The 16,416-nt window shown below is 44.2% G+C and overlaps 1 protein-coding gene across 1 annotated transcript in view; it reads right to left on the bottom strand.

Moving 5' to 3' along the window:
* Positions 1-16,416, bottom strand: part of LOC117503844 (CUB and sushi domain-containing protein 1-like) — a 2,069,078-nt gene that overhangs the window by 94,076 nt on the left and 1,958,586 nt on the right. Inside the window, exons 63-64 of the mRNA XM_034163109.1 lie at positions 5,653-5,826; positions 5,448-5,514 (exon numbers count right to left, since the gene is read on the bottom strand). Of these exons, the coding sequence (XP_034019000.1) occupies positions 5,448-5,514; positions 5,653-5,826 (241 nt within the window). The remainder of the gene's footprint in view (positions 1-5,447; positions 5,515-5,652; positions 5,827-16,416) is intronic.

Below are 16,416 nucleotides of genomic sequence, written 5' to 3'. Positions count from 1 at the left end.
GACTTCTTTCTGCAATATGTGATACATAGACATATCCCCTCCTTCAAAGCATTTATTTCTCTGTATTATTGAGTCTCTAACATCTTTAGAGAACCAGAATTTGTTGTTTGAGAATGAACGAAATGATCTGCGAGGGATAGTTATGTTTTCACAAAACGAGATGTAGGCAGACACAGTTTCTGTAAGTTCGTCAAGATCTTTGCAATTGTCTTTAAAAACATCCCAATCTGTGCAATCAAGGCACTCCTGGAGGCACTGAATGGAATCTGCGTTCCACACAGGCGCTGTGCGTCTCTCTGCTTTGACTCTCTTAAAGAGAGGTTGGTAATAGGGCACAAGGTGAATGACATTATGGTCGGACGACCCTAGTGGCGCTCTGCGGAAGGATCTATATGCGCCTTTAAACACAGATCGAGACATTTTGTGCGTCGTGTGGGGCAAGTTACATATTGTTCAAACCCTGGAAGTAATTTAGCAGGGTTACAATTCTTAAAATCTCCCATGACTAAATTAGGCGCATCTGGGGAGATACCCTGGAGTTTGTGCACAGTGCGTGTAATCATCCGCGCAGCTACGTCAGCATTCGCCTTTGGATGAATGTAAACAACAGTCACAAACAGCTGAGGGAATTCCCTCGGGAGGTGGAACGGGCGCAGAGACACTGACAGGAGTTCGATGTCCTCCGTACACACAGACTCCCTCACAATTTCGGTCTTGCACCAATTTTGATTCCCGTACAGGCATACTCCACCCCCGAGTGACTTCCCGGTCACTTGGGAGTCCCGATTGAGTCTGAGTGGCTGTCCAAACTCAGCTAAGTCCAGCTCCGAGTTTACATCCTGGTTCTTTAGCCAGGTTTCCGTGAGCGCAATGAGGCAAGAGTTTTTATATTCCTCCAAGAAGTGCACATTGCCTCGTAGCTCGTCGATTTTACTCCATAAGGACTGGGAATTAGAAAGCACTATCGTAGGAAGGGGAATCCGACGCATCCCCTCTCTTCTTAGCCGCTGGCGAACTCCACCACGTCTTCCCCTTTTCTTTGGAAGAAGCGTTTTATGCCGCCCAAAAGCTTCTCTAACTTCTACCCTGGATCGAAGCATTTCATTTAGGAAAACCACTGATGGATTAATAGATCCAGCGCCCGAGTCCGAGTCAGGACACCATTAAGCTTCTAAATCTTTACATACATACAGCTTTTGACTCCGGCAAGGGCGGTCGCTTCTCCTCCTGTCTCCTCTATCTCAGCTCCAACCTTCAAGTCCCTACTTCACCAGAATGTGAATTCTTCAAATTATATTTGGATTAATCATGGGATTTATCAGCTGGTCTCTGAACACTAATGACACCATTTTTTCAACAAGGAAATCAGGGCTGTGGGACTCTGCGTGCCCAGATGAAACCTACCTTACGCATGGGAGAAGTGGCATGTTGCCTGCTTGGTACCGCTCTCTGTGGAGGACGTCGAAGACTTATTTATATTTGATTTTATTGTGGTAGGACTGGTGCTTATTGGTTTATGTGCTGCCCTGATCTACCAGAGAATTGGCAAGATGGCTGCCACCAGAACCACGACCCTTCACCTGTCTGTCATGATTAATAAGTTGGGCAAGGCGGTACAGTCTCAGACTGTGTTAACCCTTGAACTCAGACATAAGTTGGAAACATCTTGGAGCAAATGTACGCCTTGCAAAGCAAGATGTCAGAGACCAGGGAATACTCATAAATTGGATTTGGTCAGTCAGAGGAGCTGTAAATGGTGTTTGTCTGCTTAACCCTAAAAATGGCTGGCTTATCAGCCTCCAAAGGTCAAAATGCCCTGCTGTTTTCCTCCGGAAGAATCTACGGCCTTGGTGAACCATTCGGCTAACCCTCTTATCCCCCCCCACCACCCTACAGTCTGATGTTGTCAAGGTAACTCCAGACATTATAAAACTGATACAAACTCATCTGACTGATACAAACTCATCTCATCTACACACATGATGCACACCTTCCCCCCACCCCTACCACCCCCTGCCTCTGCCCTGCCATGCCCCCCAAACTCACAGCTGTGTGGAATAAGGCTGCGGCCACCCCACACTCACATTGCCTCAATTTGGATGATGGACTGTCTTAAAGGTTAGCGTACATAAACAATCAAATGTATATGTATGGTTGTTTTAATTCTGATGTGTGTCATTATTACATTCAATTAGTAATAACTGTGGATTAATTGCTGTATTTTTGTCTGAGGTGATTGGGTGTAAAGATAATTTCGTTGCACTTGTAATGACGATAAAATCTATCTATCTATCTATCTATCTATCTATCTATCTATCTATCTATCTATCTATCTATCTATCTATCTATCTATCTATCTATCTATCTATCTATCTATCTATCATTCTTGTTGGCTGATAGAGTAGATAAAATTAATGATCAAGAATCGATGTTGCACCAAGACCACTGATCGGTACATCAAAAGCTATTAAAGCAGTCAACAGAAATAACACACCAGTAAGAATATGACATACACAAGCAAAAACAAAATAAATCACAGTTTATTCATTAGGGCCCTTTCACACATAGTGCCGATTTGGTCATTTTTCATAAAGTGCGCATGAAGCAGGAATCGTGTGCAAAACGTGTAAAATCATAGCTGCCTCATACACCTGTTGCTACAACTATCTGCACACACCAGTGGCTGAAAGACAGAGTGTGCGCTGTGCGAACACATTAATCCCTCTCACAGCAGGTGTCGGTCAAATTCCAGCTGACACACACGAACATCTAACACCGCTCGTTTGGCACTTAGAAAATGTGTGGCCATTCGCACTATCAACATAACAGTCAACAAACAATCACTGTCGTGCTGGCAGTGAAATTTGTCTAAGTGCCCCACGATTGTGCCTTTGGTGTGGGCGCTGACAGAAGCAGCTGTGGAGATCTGTCGATCTGGACATCCCAGCTGGACAACACGTATTGTGTTTGGACGGAGATGGGCTAATAACTGCCCACTGTGACGCACGTGAGTCTGCTTGCTGTCAACACATGGAAACAAATAAAAACATATATTGCTGTGGCGACAGGCTGTCCATCGGCGCGATGTTTCGTGGTTTGCTCATACGAGCTCTACCGCAGTGTGTCGCCCTGGAGTTGTACGTATTCGCACTATGTGTGAAGGGGTCCTTCGTAGTGATCATTTCTGAGGAGGGCAGCATTTAGCCTATGCATTTGTTTTCCTAGTTTCAGGTCAATAAGTTTGCACCTTCTAAATTTCACTAACACCTACCCTGCCCCTTTTCGGACATGTTGGGTACACAGTAGGAACTTTTTTGTTGTTGTTTTCACTGATCTATCTTGTATTTGTTGTTGTATCAAATGTTCGAAATAAACAGTTTTCATTCATTCATTCAACACAGATAACCATTTATCCAGGCAATCACTAGCTGTGGATCATTCATGTTCATGGAATTACTTCAACCAGACTGATCAAACTAACTTAACAGTTTGACTTTCAATATGCATCTATGTGGTTGGTCATATTTATCTAAGCAGCAAGTCACACACAACATACATTATTCTGCTGCTATCTCATCCTTGGCACAGATGGAGAGCAGTTCTGTGAGTTTGGTTTTGGATGAATTCCCAGACACTCTAAAAGTAGCATTCAGATTGTATATCGAGACTCTTGTCTGTCACTTCTTCTAAATATATCTCTATGATCAAGCTGCAGACCTAAAAGTGTCACGTGTGTGCAACTTTAACTAAAAAATGACAATACTGATGCAGACTTGTACTCTCATTGTAACAACTGTTTAATAACATAATCGTTCTATAATTTCGATCAATATATTATTTTTTAAAACTTTTGCAACTTTTGCAAGAAAACATAAGGAGTCTTGATAATCTATGGCACACAGTCTGAAGCATGTAGCAGAAGTATGTTTGGAATGAGTCCAAGTCCACATTGCTATTTATTTTGTGGAATGTCTTCACTGAGTACTCTTGGTCCCTGAGTCACACACGTAAGGTACATCTGCTTCAGGTAACATTTGGGACTGAACTCACATGCAAATATCTGAATGTAGGTTTGGGGTGAGATGCTACAACAAAATGCCTGCAGATCCTTTAATGTTGAAAACTGAGTCAAACTGGAAATATTGTGGTGCGCGAGTGAATGAGTTTTATTTTTCCATTAAGTGACCTTTTTTCTCTGTGTGATCATAAATTGTAATATGTTTTTGTATCCGGGTTATCCTCACATCATACGTGTATAAAAAGTAGTGCAGCAACATGTATAAAAAGTAGTGCAGAAAAGAGTTGTACATATTTTATGTATTTGTCAACTTGGGAAGGTCAAATGGTGCCACCAAAAACCAGACAATTCAGTGGGGAAGAAAATCCATGTAAAAATTAAAGTTGTTAAAGTTAATTTTTACATTCTATTCAGTTTTATGGCAGTATGACATGCTGGTGTTCCACCAGCATGTCCACCACCCCCTGCCTAAAAAAAAAAAGTTGTTGATCTATGATAGGTTTGATTTCTGCTGCTACATGATATGGGGCTATTCCACAGAGCACCGTTCCTTCCCATTTAATCCCAAATAGCAAATCAGGGCAAGTTTTGAAGCATCAGAGTAACTTTTTGATCCATCTTTGTCAAACTTGAACAAACTTGGTATAGTACAGTTATAGCCATGACTGGCACCAATTTTGAAATTGGGGTCAAACTTTTTAATTGTTCAAAAATTTCATCCCAATTTGCAAAATTGTCACTAGTGAGTGGTAACTTCTTAGACTTCATAGTCTTAACAGCTGTAGTCATGTTTGAACATTTTTGAACAGGGAAGCACTAGTGAGTATAGCTTGAAACTTGTTTGATCGCGCTCCATCGAGTAAACATTTGAAGTATAGCAGCCTGTTTTGTGGTTCTGGCCGAGGGTGCAGCTCCTAACTTTCCTTTTCAGGCAGGTTGTCGGGTCTGCACTTTATAGGCCAACCTGTTAGGAGGTAAGCCAGAGTAAGCAGTTTCATCTTGTTTTTGCACTTTTTGGATCGTGGACGATTGTAATAGAATGGCGCCCTGTGGAATAGGGGAGCTAGCAATGCAGAGGTCTGATCACACCTCACTTGAAATCCAAAACATCCATGGATGCACACAAGTACAAGTTGACTTGCAATTTAGAATGTGGGTGCAGGGCATGAAAACATCAACTGCATCGTTGTACTGTACCAATAACACTTGTGCTGCTTTGCAATGGCTGAAATATAGGGCCCAAGGTGTTTTGCAAAGGTGATACAGAAGAGTAAAGTTGGCGGGGTAAACTTAGCATTAAGTACATATCTGATAAGGGTAATAGCTGTGCTGAAACATTTAATTTCAAACATTGTGTTTTATTACACCCCTAATACAGAGAAACATAACAAAACAAGGCAATCTGTAATCAACATAGTGAAAAACTGACCGGTAGGAAAACATGTTCCCCTCTCTGAATCCACCTCCTGGAGAGCCGGGATCACCACACAGGACAGCTAAAAAGACAAAAAAGAAAACGAAGTACAGTTTGGACAACTGCTTTATTTGATCTAAGTGAAAAGGGGACAAAAGGAAGTCCAACATTCAAAGTTAACAAGCACCATTTTAAAGTTTGTTAAGGCCAACTAACTTACGTAGACATTGTGGTATGTCACCAGTCCATGTTCCATTCCCCTCACAGGTTACCACTGCAGGACTAGACAATTGATAGCCATGGAAACAAATGTAGCTAACACTCGCTCCCCAAGAATGGTCATTTCCTTTGACTTTTCCATTAAGTAGCTGAGGAGGGCTTCCACACTGGATCACTGGAATGAATAAATACCAAAAATTATATTAACAAAGATGATATGAAATGACCTGATGTTGTAAACAGAGGAACATATTGATTCAGGTTAAAAAGCTGCCAGTGTACAGTAGCTATGGATGTTTCTTTCTTTCTTTCTTTCTTTCTTTCTTTCTTTCTTTCTTTCTTTCTTTCTTTCTTTCTTTCTTTCTTTCTTTCTTTCTTTCTTTCTTTCTTTCTTTCTTTCTCTCTCTGGGTTACTGGGTGGGAGGACTGTGAACTGTAAACCACCCACAGTTATCTTGTGGGACAGCCATGAGACAGCGATGCTGTCATTGGATTTATACTTAAGTATAAATCCAATGACAGCATCGCTGTCTCTGATTCTTTTGCAGTGTACAATATGCTAGTGAAGTCCACAGTGACCATGTGAAAACCTACAAAATATGTCAGTGTCAGGAGTGAATACACATACAGAAAGTCTTCTTTATAACCATGTTGGCCCCACATAGTGTTGTTGCTCATTCCCAGCTTGAATAATTTCTATTGATGCTTCTGTACATTAAAAAGATTGTTCATGGGTAAGAAAAAAAATGAACACACTTTAAATAAAACAAAGTATGGAAACTCTATCAAAATCCAATGTTAAAAACATACTGGATCCAAGACAAAATATAATAATAATAATAATAATAATAATAATAATAATAATAATAATAATAATAATAATAATAATAATAACATTTCAATTCAATCTACAACCCCAATTCCAATGAAGTTGGGACATTGTGTAAAATATAAATAAAAACAGAATACAATGATTTGCAAATCCTCTTCAACCTATATTCAATTGAATCCACCACAAACACAAGATATTTAATGTTCAAACTGATAAACTTTATTGTTTTCATGCAAATATTTGCTCATTTTGAAATGGATGACTGCAATATGTTTCAAAAAAGTTCAGACAGTGGTATGTTTACCACTGTGTTACATCACATTTCCGTTTAACACCACTCAATAAGCGTTTGGGAACTGAGGACACTAATTGTTGAAGCTTTGTAGGTGGAATTCTTTCCCATTCTTGCTTGATGTACGACTTGAGTTGTTCAACAGTCCGGGGTCTCTGTTGTCATATTTTGCACTTTATAACACACCACACATTTTCAATGGGCGACAGGTCTGGACTGCAGGCAGGCCAGTCTAGTATCTGCACTCTTTTACTATGAAGCCATGCTGTTGTAACACATGCAGAATGTGGCTTGGCATTGTCTTGCTGAAATAAGCAGGGACATCTCTGAAAAAGATGTTGCTTGGATGGCAGCATGTGTTGCTCCAAAACCTGGATGTACCTTTCAGCACTGATGGTGCCATGACAGATGTGTAAGTTGCCCATGCCACAGGCACTAACACACCCCGATACCATCACAGATGCTGGCTTTTGAACTTTGTGTGGTAACAATCTGGATGGTCTTTTTCTTCGTTTGTCTGGAGGACACAATGTCCATGATTTACAAAAACAATTTGAAATGTGGACTCATCAGACCACAGCACACTTTTCCACTTTGCGTCTGTCCATTTCAAATGAGCTCGGGCCCAGAGAAGGTGGCGGCGTTTCTGGTTGTTGTTGATGTATGGCTTTCGCTTTGCATGCTAGAGTTTTAACTTGTACTTGTAGATGTAGCGACGAACTGTGGTAACTGACAATGGTTTTCTGAAGTGTTCCTGAGCCCATGTGGTAAGATCCTTTACACAATGATGTTGGTTTTTAATGCAGTGCCGTTTGAGGGATCAAAGGTCACAGGCATTCAATGTTGGTTTTTGACCTTGCAGCTTACGTGTAAAAAGTTCTCCAGATTCTCTGAATCTTCTCATTACATTATGGACTGTAGATGTAGACTGAAATTATCACTCAGCTGTCTGTGTGTTCATAACGGCTGAATGAGCCACTAAGCTTGAGCACATGTGCACGGGAGTGCACACACGTGATGTGCACTCATGCACATGTGCCCCCAGTGCACACACATGGGGCTGAAATGATGATATGATCACTCAGTGTGTGTGTGTGTGTGTGTGTTCATAACGGCTGGATGAGCCACTAAGCGTGCACGTGCACATGCATGCGTGCCACTGGACACCTTTTCTGAAAGTTTACTGGCAGTGGGCCAAGCAGTCACACCATCCATCAGACACAGCCTTTCCAGCAAACTTTAATTTCTCTTTTCTTTTTCGCTCACTTCAGGAGCACAACACAACTCTGTACACTGTGATGTCGGTTGGATTATCACATGGGATTTAATTTTTGCCGTGGTTATTTGCAGCAAACAGCAGCTGGGTGAGAGTCTTTTCACCACAGGCTGTGGTTTCTGGATCCTGTGTGCCATGCACTCTGTGCTGTGAAATGATCATGGTTCCGTGCTGGAGGTGAGTTTCATGTTTAATAATGTTGTCATGGCCTGGGATATAGTTCCACGTCATACCTCCTACAGAGTATAGATGGTGATCAAGTAATAATATGTATATTACAGCGGTGAGAACCATTCAGCTATGATGCATGTGATGACGCATTACTGTGCATGAGACCACAGAGAGGCACAGTGGCACATGGTGCTTTCAGTTTGACTGTGCGCTGTTCACACCCACTGTACAGGATGACTATGTGCCACATACATGTTATTACATATCAACATTTCCTTCGCCCTTCCTGGCTGGGGTCCACTGGAGGTGGACATTCGTGGCACAACATGTTGGCAGGCTTTGCTGTGACCGATCTATCTCAATCAACCACAATCAGATTGTTTCAGATGCTGCTTTGATCCCTTCAGAATATGTTGACTGCAATCAGATGACGCAAAAACTGCACATAGACTGCCGTCAGATGTGTGTTCCATCTTGATGGCGTCAAGAGTGTTTTGAACACATGCAACACACTCGGGACAGCCAAGCAAATGGGACCAAATATGTAGACTGCTCAGAGACTGCCATCCGTTAGTCTTCAGACCCCATCTCAATATTTCCCGATTGTGGCCGGATGTGTCATTCTGATGCCATTCGGCCTAAATCGGCGTATGTGTGATGGGGATATTACAGTCAGGAGACGCTGAACAATCTACGGGCAATCCTGAATTGGAATGTGCCTCATTTAATGGCCGGGTCAAAAAGTCCTCTGAAAAAAATAAATGCCTGCCTTAAATAAGCGGCAGACATTATGTGCATTAAAAAGATTTATTTGGTGTATTTGGTCGAGTCACTCTCTTTTTCTGTGTGTCCCTTAAAATCCTAACCCTTAATTTATGTTTCTGCAGCTCTGCCATGCAATGACATCGGCGTGCATGACAGTTTTAAAATTCTATCCTGTCTTTATACCATTTTTCTGGATTACACTTTTTCTGGATTTTTTTTCTGGATTTTACAGAGAATTTGTCCCTCAACAAGCTCTTCTTTCTACAGTCTCCAAATCAAAGGTAAGTTGTACAGTTTCTTCCATGAATTGATGGTGTAATCAGCTGCACACTGCAAAAACTTTTAAAATATGACGGGACAGAAAGGAATGAAACATAAAAATGATGACTGCCTTTTGTGGTGTCCGATGCAGAAGGTGCACAGATTGTAGGTCCTGTCGGTTAAAAAAAAAAAAAATCAGCGCGTGTCAGCGCTGAACTTTAATTTTCCTACTTCTGATGCTGTGCACATCCAGGCTGGTCTTTCCAGCATATATGTGGGTTTTTAATGGAAAGGCATTGCGGTTGGACAGAACTTTTTGTCTGATGTGAAAGAAAATCTCTTATACAAAATCCTTTATATACAATGTTTAATGTATATAATTCAAAATCCGCATAGCAGAGATAACAATGTTCTGTGAAAATGAACTGAAAAAGAATTCAGAAAGTGAAAAAGTTGACACCACCACAAACAAAACTTTGATTCAAGTGTATGAACTAAATACATACTCCTGACATTTGATCATGTTGTGTGGGCCGCTGAAGAGGAGGTACTGCTGGCCCACCACCACCAGTCCCTTTTACCTGGTCGGATCGGTGCGAAGCCGCGTTTAGGGAGTTGAAACGCCGGTTTTCGTCTGCACCAGTTCTGGTGCAGCCTGATCCTACTCGCCAGTTCATAGTGGAGGTGGACGCCTCTGACTCAGGGATAGGAGCCGTGCTGTCCCAGAGTGGGGAGTCCAACAAGGTTCTCCATCCATGTGCCTACTTTTGCCGCAGGTTGACCCCTGCTGAACGCAACTATGACGTGGGCAATCGGGAACTCCTCGCGGTGAAGGAGGCTCTTGAAGAGTGGAGACACCTGTTGGAGGGAGCTACGGTGCCTTTCATGGTTTTCACGGACCATCGGAACTTGGAGTACATCCGGACCGCCAAGCAGCTGAACCCCAGGCAAGCCCGCTGGTCCCTGTTCTTCGGACGCTTTGACTTCCGGATCACCTACCGTCCAGGGACTAGGAACCAACGATCCGCCGCACTGTCCTGGGTGCACGAAGAGGAAGCCAAGGCCGAGTTGTCAGACCCCATCGAGACCATTGTTCCCGAGTCCACTGTCGTGGCCACCCTCACCTGGGACGTGGAGAAGACCGTCCGGGAGGCCCTGGCAAGGAACCCGGACCCGGGGAACGGTCCTAAGAACAGACTCTACGTCCCACCAGAGGCCAGGGCTGCCGTCTTGGACTTCTGCCACGGATCCAAGTTCTCCTGTCATCGAGGAGTGCGTAGGACCATGGCAGTGGTCCAGCAGCGCTTCTGGTGGGCGTCACTGGAAGCCGACGTCCGGGACTATGTCCAGGCCTGTACCACCTGTGCTAGGGGCAAGGCGGATCACCATAAGATCAGGCGCCTCCTCCAGCCCCTGCCTGTGCCTCATCGCCCCTGGTCTCACATCGGCCTGGACTTCGTCACGGGCCTCCCGCCGTCCCAAGGCAACACCGTCATCCTCACGATAGTGGACCGGTTCTCCAAGGCGGCCCACTTCGTGGCCCTTCCAAAGCTCCCGACGGCCCAGGAGACAGCAGACCTCCTGGTCCACCACATTGTGCGTCTGCATGGGATTCCATCGGACATCGTTTCGGATCATGGTCCCCAGTTCTCCTCGCAGGTCTGGAGGAGTTTTTGTAAGGAACTGGGGGCCACCGTGAGTCTCTCGTCCGGGTATCACCCACAGACGAACGGCCAGGCAGAGCGGGCGAACCAGGAGTTGGAGCAGGCCCTCCGCTGCGTAACCTCCGCGCATCCGGCGGCTTGGAGTGACCATCTGGCCTGGATCGAATGTGCCCACAATAGCCAAGTCTCATCAGCTACCGGCCTCTCCCCTTTTGAGGCGTGTTTGGGGTATCAGCCCCCATTGTTCCCACTTGTGGAGGGAGAGGTCGGGGTCCCCTCGGTCCAGGCCCACCTGCGGAGGTGCCGCTGGGTGTGGCGGACCGCCCGTTCTGCCCTGTTGCAGGCCCGGACGAGGGCTAAGGCCCATGCAGATCGCCGGCGTTCCCCGGCCCCTACATACCAGCCTGGGCAGGAGGTGTGGTTATCAACTAAGAACATCCCACTTCAGGTTGAATCGCAGAAACTCAAAGACCGGTTCATCGGACCTTTTTCCATAGTCAAGATCCTCAGCCCGGCCGCGGTGAAGCTGAAACTCCCAGCTTCACTGCGGATTCACCCAGTGTTTCACGTCTCCAGATTGAAACCATACCACGCCTCACCACTCTGCACCCCTGGACCCGTACCACCTCCTGCCCATATCATCGACGGGGAGCCGGCATGGACTGTTCGTTGGCTCCTGGACGTCCGTCGGACGGGCCGGGGTTTTCAATAGCTGGTGGACTGGGAGGGGTACGGACCCGAAGAACGCTCCTGGGTGAAGAGGAGCTTCATCCTGGACCCGGCCCTCCTGGCCGATTTCTACCGCCGACACCCGGACAAGCCTGGTCGGGCGCCAGGAGGTGCCCGTTGAGGGGGGGGTCCTGTTGTGTGGGCCGCTGAAGAGGAGGTACTGTTGGCCCACCACCACCAGTCGGCGCCCTGCTTGGAGTGTGGGCTTCAAGCATGAGAGGGCGACGAGACAACAGAGAGTGACAGCTGTCACTCATTTACACCAGCTGTCACCAATCACCACCTTCCCTACAAAAGCCGGATTATTACTCCACCTCCTCGCTGAGAAATCAGCTACCGTTTAAGGTAATTCTCTGCAAGTCATACTTTTTGAGACTAATTATTGTTCTGTGTGCAGCCGTATTCCTGAAGTCTGTCATAATTGGATTGGCGTGCAGTGAGAGTCTGTGACGTCTTCGCCTCTCACTCCATCCAAGGAGCAACTGTCAGGAGTTGCACGGGTGATTCTGTATCGGAGGTGGAGGTTTTCCCTCCCTGAAGACCTGTGGGTGAAGGATTACTGGGTGTGTGGATACACACTCACCATTAACTGTTTTCATCTTCTGCCAGCAGTACCAGGGTCTGCAACAGAAGACGGTGACCACCTGGGGACTCAGGACTTGGCGGCTCTGGTGTTCTTCAGGCCATTGGTGGTGGAAGCTGTGTGGGTCCCGGCTCTTCGATCGCCAGAGGTCTCCTATCTTCGAGCCTGCCCGCACGTCACCTTGTGTTTAATTGGCATTATATATTTTTGTCTGTATCCAGTTGTGCGTTTCACAACATTAAATTGTTACTCTTTGTCTTATCCATTGTCCGTTCATTTGCGCCCCCTGTTGCGGGTCCGTGTTACGACACCTTCCCAACAGATCACATCTAATTTATCTTATGAAAAGCCACTTCTAACAGGACTTTGACCTTGCAAATTTTTTATCAAGGACACATTATGTGGAATTGGAAACTAGTGGAGCAGCACGGTGTCTTAGTGGTTAGCACTGTTGCCTCACAGCAAGAAAGTCATGGGATTAATTCCCACCTGTGGCCTTTCTGTGTGGAGTTTGCATGTTCTCCCGGTGTTTGCGTGGGTTCCCTCTGAGTGCTCCGGCTTCCTCCCACATCCAACAACATGCAGGTTAGGTGAATTGGAAACTTTAAAAATGTCCGCAGGTGTGCGTGCAGGTGTGACTGTGTTGGTTTGTCTCTGTGGCCCTGTGACTGACTGGCATCCTGTTCAGGGTGTACCCTGCTTCACGCCCTATGACTTCTGGGATAGGCTTCGGCCCCCACAAATCTTAACTGGAGTAAGCGGATGAAGATGAGTGAGTGAATGGAAACTAGTTGGTGAAGGCTCTACAAACACGGTGCTCTAGTTTTCTTTGAAATTATTGTTCAGTTGTTCTATAGGAGTGGTGCTCTGTCAGAAATCTTGCTAGAAACATCTGGTCATGTCCAGTTTATGGTGAAATGGTATTCCTTCCACTTCCAGATTATTGGCCCAACAGTGGTCATTGGAACATTCAGAAGTTTAGAAAACCTTCTGTAACCAATGCCATCAGTATGTTTTGTAGCAATAAGGTTGCAAAGATCATAAGAGAGCTCTTTACTTTTTCCCATCATGAAATGTTTTTGTGTGACACCTTGATAATAAGACACCTTTTTATAGACCATCAGTTGGGACTGAACCATCTGTTATTAATTTGCACTGACAAGGGGCAGGACTGCTTTCTAAATACCGATAGAGCTGGTATCTGGTATCCAGAGCTGGTATCTTGGCTTTCCATGCCTATTTGCACCTCCCTTTCTTCATGTGTTCAGTACTTTTTTCCCTTTGTCATTTCACATCATTACACATAACTTCATTTCTGTACTTACTGGTTTTGGTTTCTTTGCACAGCTGGTCTGCTCTGTGTAAGCCTGATCCTGTCAGATCTCAGAAGCTAAGCAGTGCAGGATCTGGTTAGACCTCTTTGAACACCATCGGCTATGTGTGTGTTTTTCCAGGTAAAACTGGAGTTACATCAGAAAGGGCATCCAGTGTAAAATTTCTGGCATATACTGATGCGCATCTGGCTGTATCCGCTGTGGCAACCCCGAACAGAACAGGAGCAGCTGAATGGACAACAACAACTGGTTTTGGTTTCTTTGCATGTTTAGATTACTTGGGTTGTTACAAACATTTGGTGAAAATATCATGTAGGTAGTACCTTATACATATATGTACTGAGAAAAATGGTGACGTGTTCAATACATATTTTAACCACTGCATATAGGCCCCAGCTTTTCCCCATAGCTCTGTTTAACTTTGATCCATTCTTTTTTGGATCCCAAATTAAAGTTTCATTAACAAACAGCAAATTGAATTAAAAAGGGAAAGCTTTTGTTTGTGGTTTTAGGCAACAGCAGGTCGCACAGCAAATAAATATAGATACACACACATACTGTACCAATGGTAGTGTATATGCCGCAGACCGGTTGAGTGCTTTACATAACATCGTGTTGTGAGTGTGTGTGAATTGATGAATGTGAGGCATCACTGTAAAATTCTTTGATCAGGTGTATCAAAATGGAGAAAATCTTGAGAAAAGCATTCTACTTACCATTTATATACAGACCTACGACAATAGAATTAGAATATGGATATGGACTAAAAATAACATAGACTTCCCTTCCATTCAAATTATTTAATTTGTGCCATTAATGTCTACAATATGAACTTAAGTAGCAACAAAAAATGATGACAAGCAGTAAAAGTCTGCATTTTCAGCAGCAGGATACAGGGCAGCACAGTGGCTTCGTAGTTCACACTGTTGCCTCACAGTAAGAAGGTCGTGGGATTGCATCCCACCTGGGGCCTTTTTTTATCGAGTTTGCATGTTCTCCCTGTGTCAGCGTGTGTTCCCGCCGAGGGCTCCAGCTTCTTGATTAATTTACTGCATTTATATAGCGCTTTTCCACCTGCATCAGATGTTCAAAGAGCTTTACAAATAATGCCTCACATTCACCCCGATGTGAGGGTGCTGCCATACAAGGCATTCACTACACACCGGGAACAATAGGGGATTAAGGACCTTGCCCAAGGGCCCTTAGTGGTTTTCCAGTCAGGCTGGGATTTGAACCAAGCCCAACGCCTTAACCACTAGACCATCACCTCCCACATCCAAAGACATGGAGGATAGCTAAATTAGAAACTTTAAAATTGGCCGTAGGTGTGCATGCGGGTGTGAATGTGTGTACTATCTATATGTGGCCCTGCTACAGACTGCTGTCCTGTCCAAGGTGTACCCCACCTCACGCTCCAGCCCCCACCGCACCCCCATTGGCTGCTTCCCTTCAGCTAACATATGGACATATAAAAAGTTATTTAGGGTCTCTGATGTCATATCAACAGAAAAAAAAATCAGAGCTGAATTTGCACACTCACTGTGGCGCTGTATGACAGACAACTGAGATGGCTTTCCTCCAGTCTGCTAATTTAAACGCTGGCAGTACGTCTGACAGGATGACTACATTCATCCTCTTTCTTTGCTTTGCTCTTCACATTGGGATTCAAGGAGGAATACATATTTATACATCCATATCATTACATGTCAAAAGCTGGCAGTTTCATAACTTCTAGTGCACAGTCCCATTGTTGGTTTCTTCTCTCAGATGGTCCATCTGATAAAACTGTTTTGTTTGCATTAAGGAAGCATCTGTTACATACGGACAGTGGTGGGCACAGATAACCAAAAAATTAACTTCGATAACAGATAATCAGATAACTGAAAAGTTATCTTCGATAAAGATAAAACAATAAACCACCCAAAAATGTATCGGAAGTTACAGATAACCAATAAATTCCAATATTGTCTCTGGTACATTTATAACTACTAATAAAACAAATTTAAGTTTTAATGCCACAACAGCTTCTAGTAATATTAAAAGGAACAACAGACCCAAACAATGAGACCGCAGTTTTGTCCTTGAACGTTCTGCTCCTGCTGGAAGCACTTGTTTACTACACCACTCCCAGTACAGAGGCACTCCGTCACAACACTCCGGTCAGGCGGAGGTCTTGAAAAATAAAGTCATGCTGACTTATGGTTTTGATTTATAAATAACATTAATACCTATAGAATAACTCCATTAATGTCAATTCTGTCATTTGTACAAAGTTAAAATATAGCATATATCTTTTAATGTTGAATAATGCACTAATTCTGAGGTTTTGTAACAAACACAGACAGATCACAAAGGATTCTGGGTAAAAGTGCCTCTGCTAAACACTGATTGGTTCAGTCATTCATTATGTAAACCAACACATTAATGTGACGTCTGTCGTGTGTTGGTGTTTACAGATCAATCAATCAATTCAATCAATTTTTTTATATAGCGCCAAATCACAACAAACAGTTGCCCCAAGGTGGTTTATATTGTAAGGCAAGGCCATACAATAATTATGTAAAACCTCAACGGTCAAAACGACCCCCTGTGAGCAAGCACTTGGCTACAGTGGGAAGGAAAAACTCCCTTTTAACAGGAAGAAACCTCCAGCAGAACCAGGCTCAGGGAGGGGCAGTCTTCTGCTGGGACTGGTTGGGGCTGAGGGAGAGAACCAGGAAAAAGACATGCTGTGGAGGGGAGCAGAGATCGATCACTAATGATTAAATGCAGAGTGGTGCATACAGAGCAAAAAGAGAAAGAAACAGTGCATCATGGGAACCCCCCAGCAGTCTACGTCTATAGCAGCATAACTAAGG

The sequence above is a fragment of the Thalassophryne amazonica genome, chromosome 2 (genome assembly GCF_902500255.1).
Source record: "Thalassophryne amazonica chromosome 2, fThaAma1.1, whole genome shotgun sequence".
NCBI lineage: Eukaryota > Metazoa > Chordata > Actinopteri > Batrachoidiformes > Batrachoididae > Thalassophryne > Thalassophryne amazonica.
This window is presented reverse-complemented; position numbering and strand designations above follow the sequence as displayed.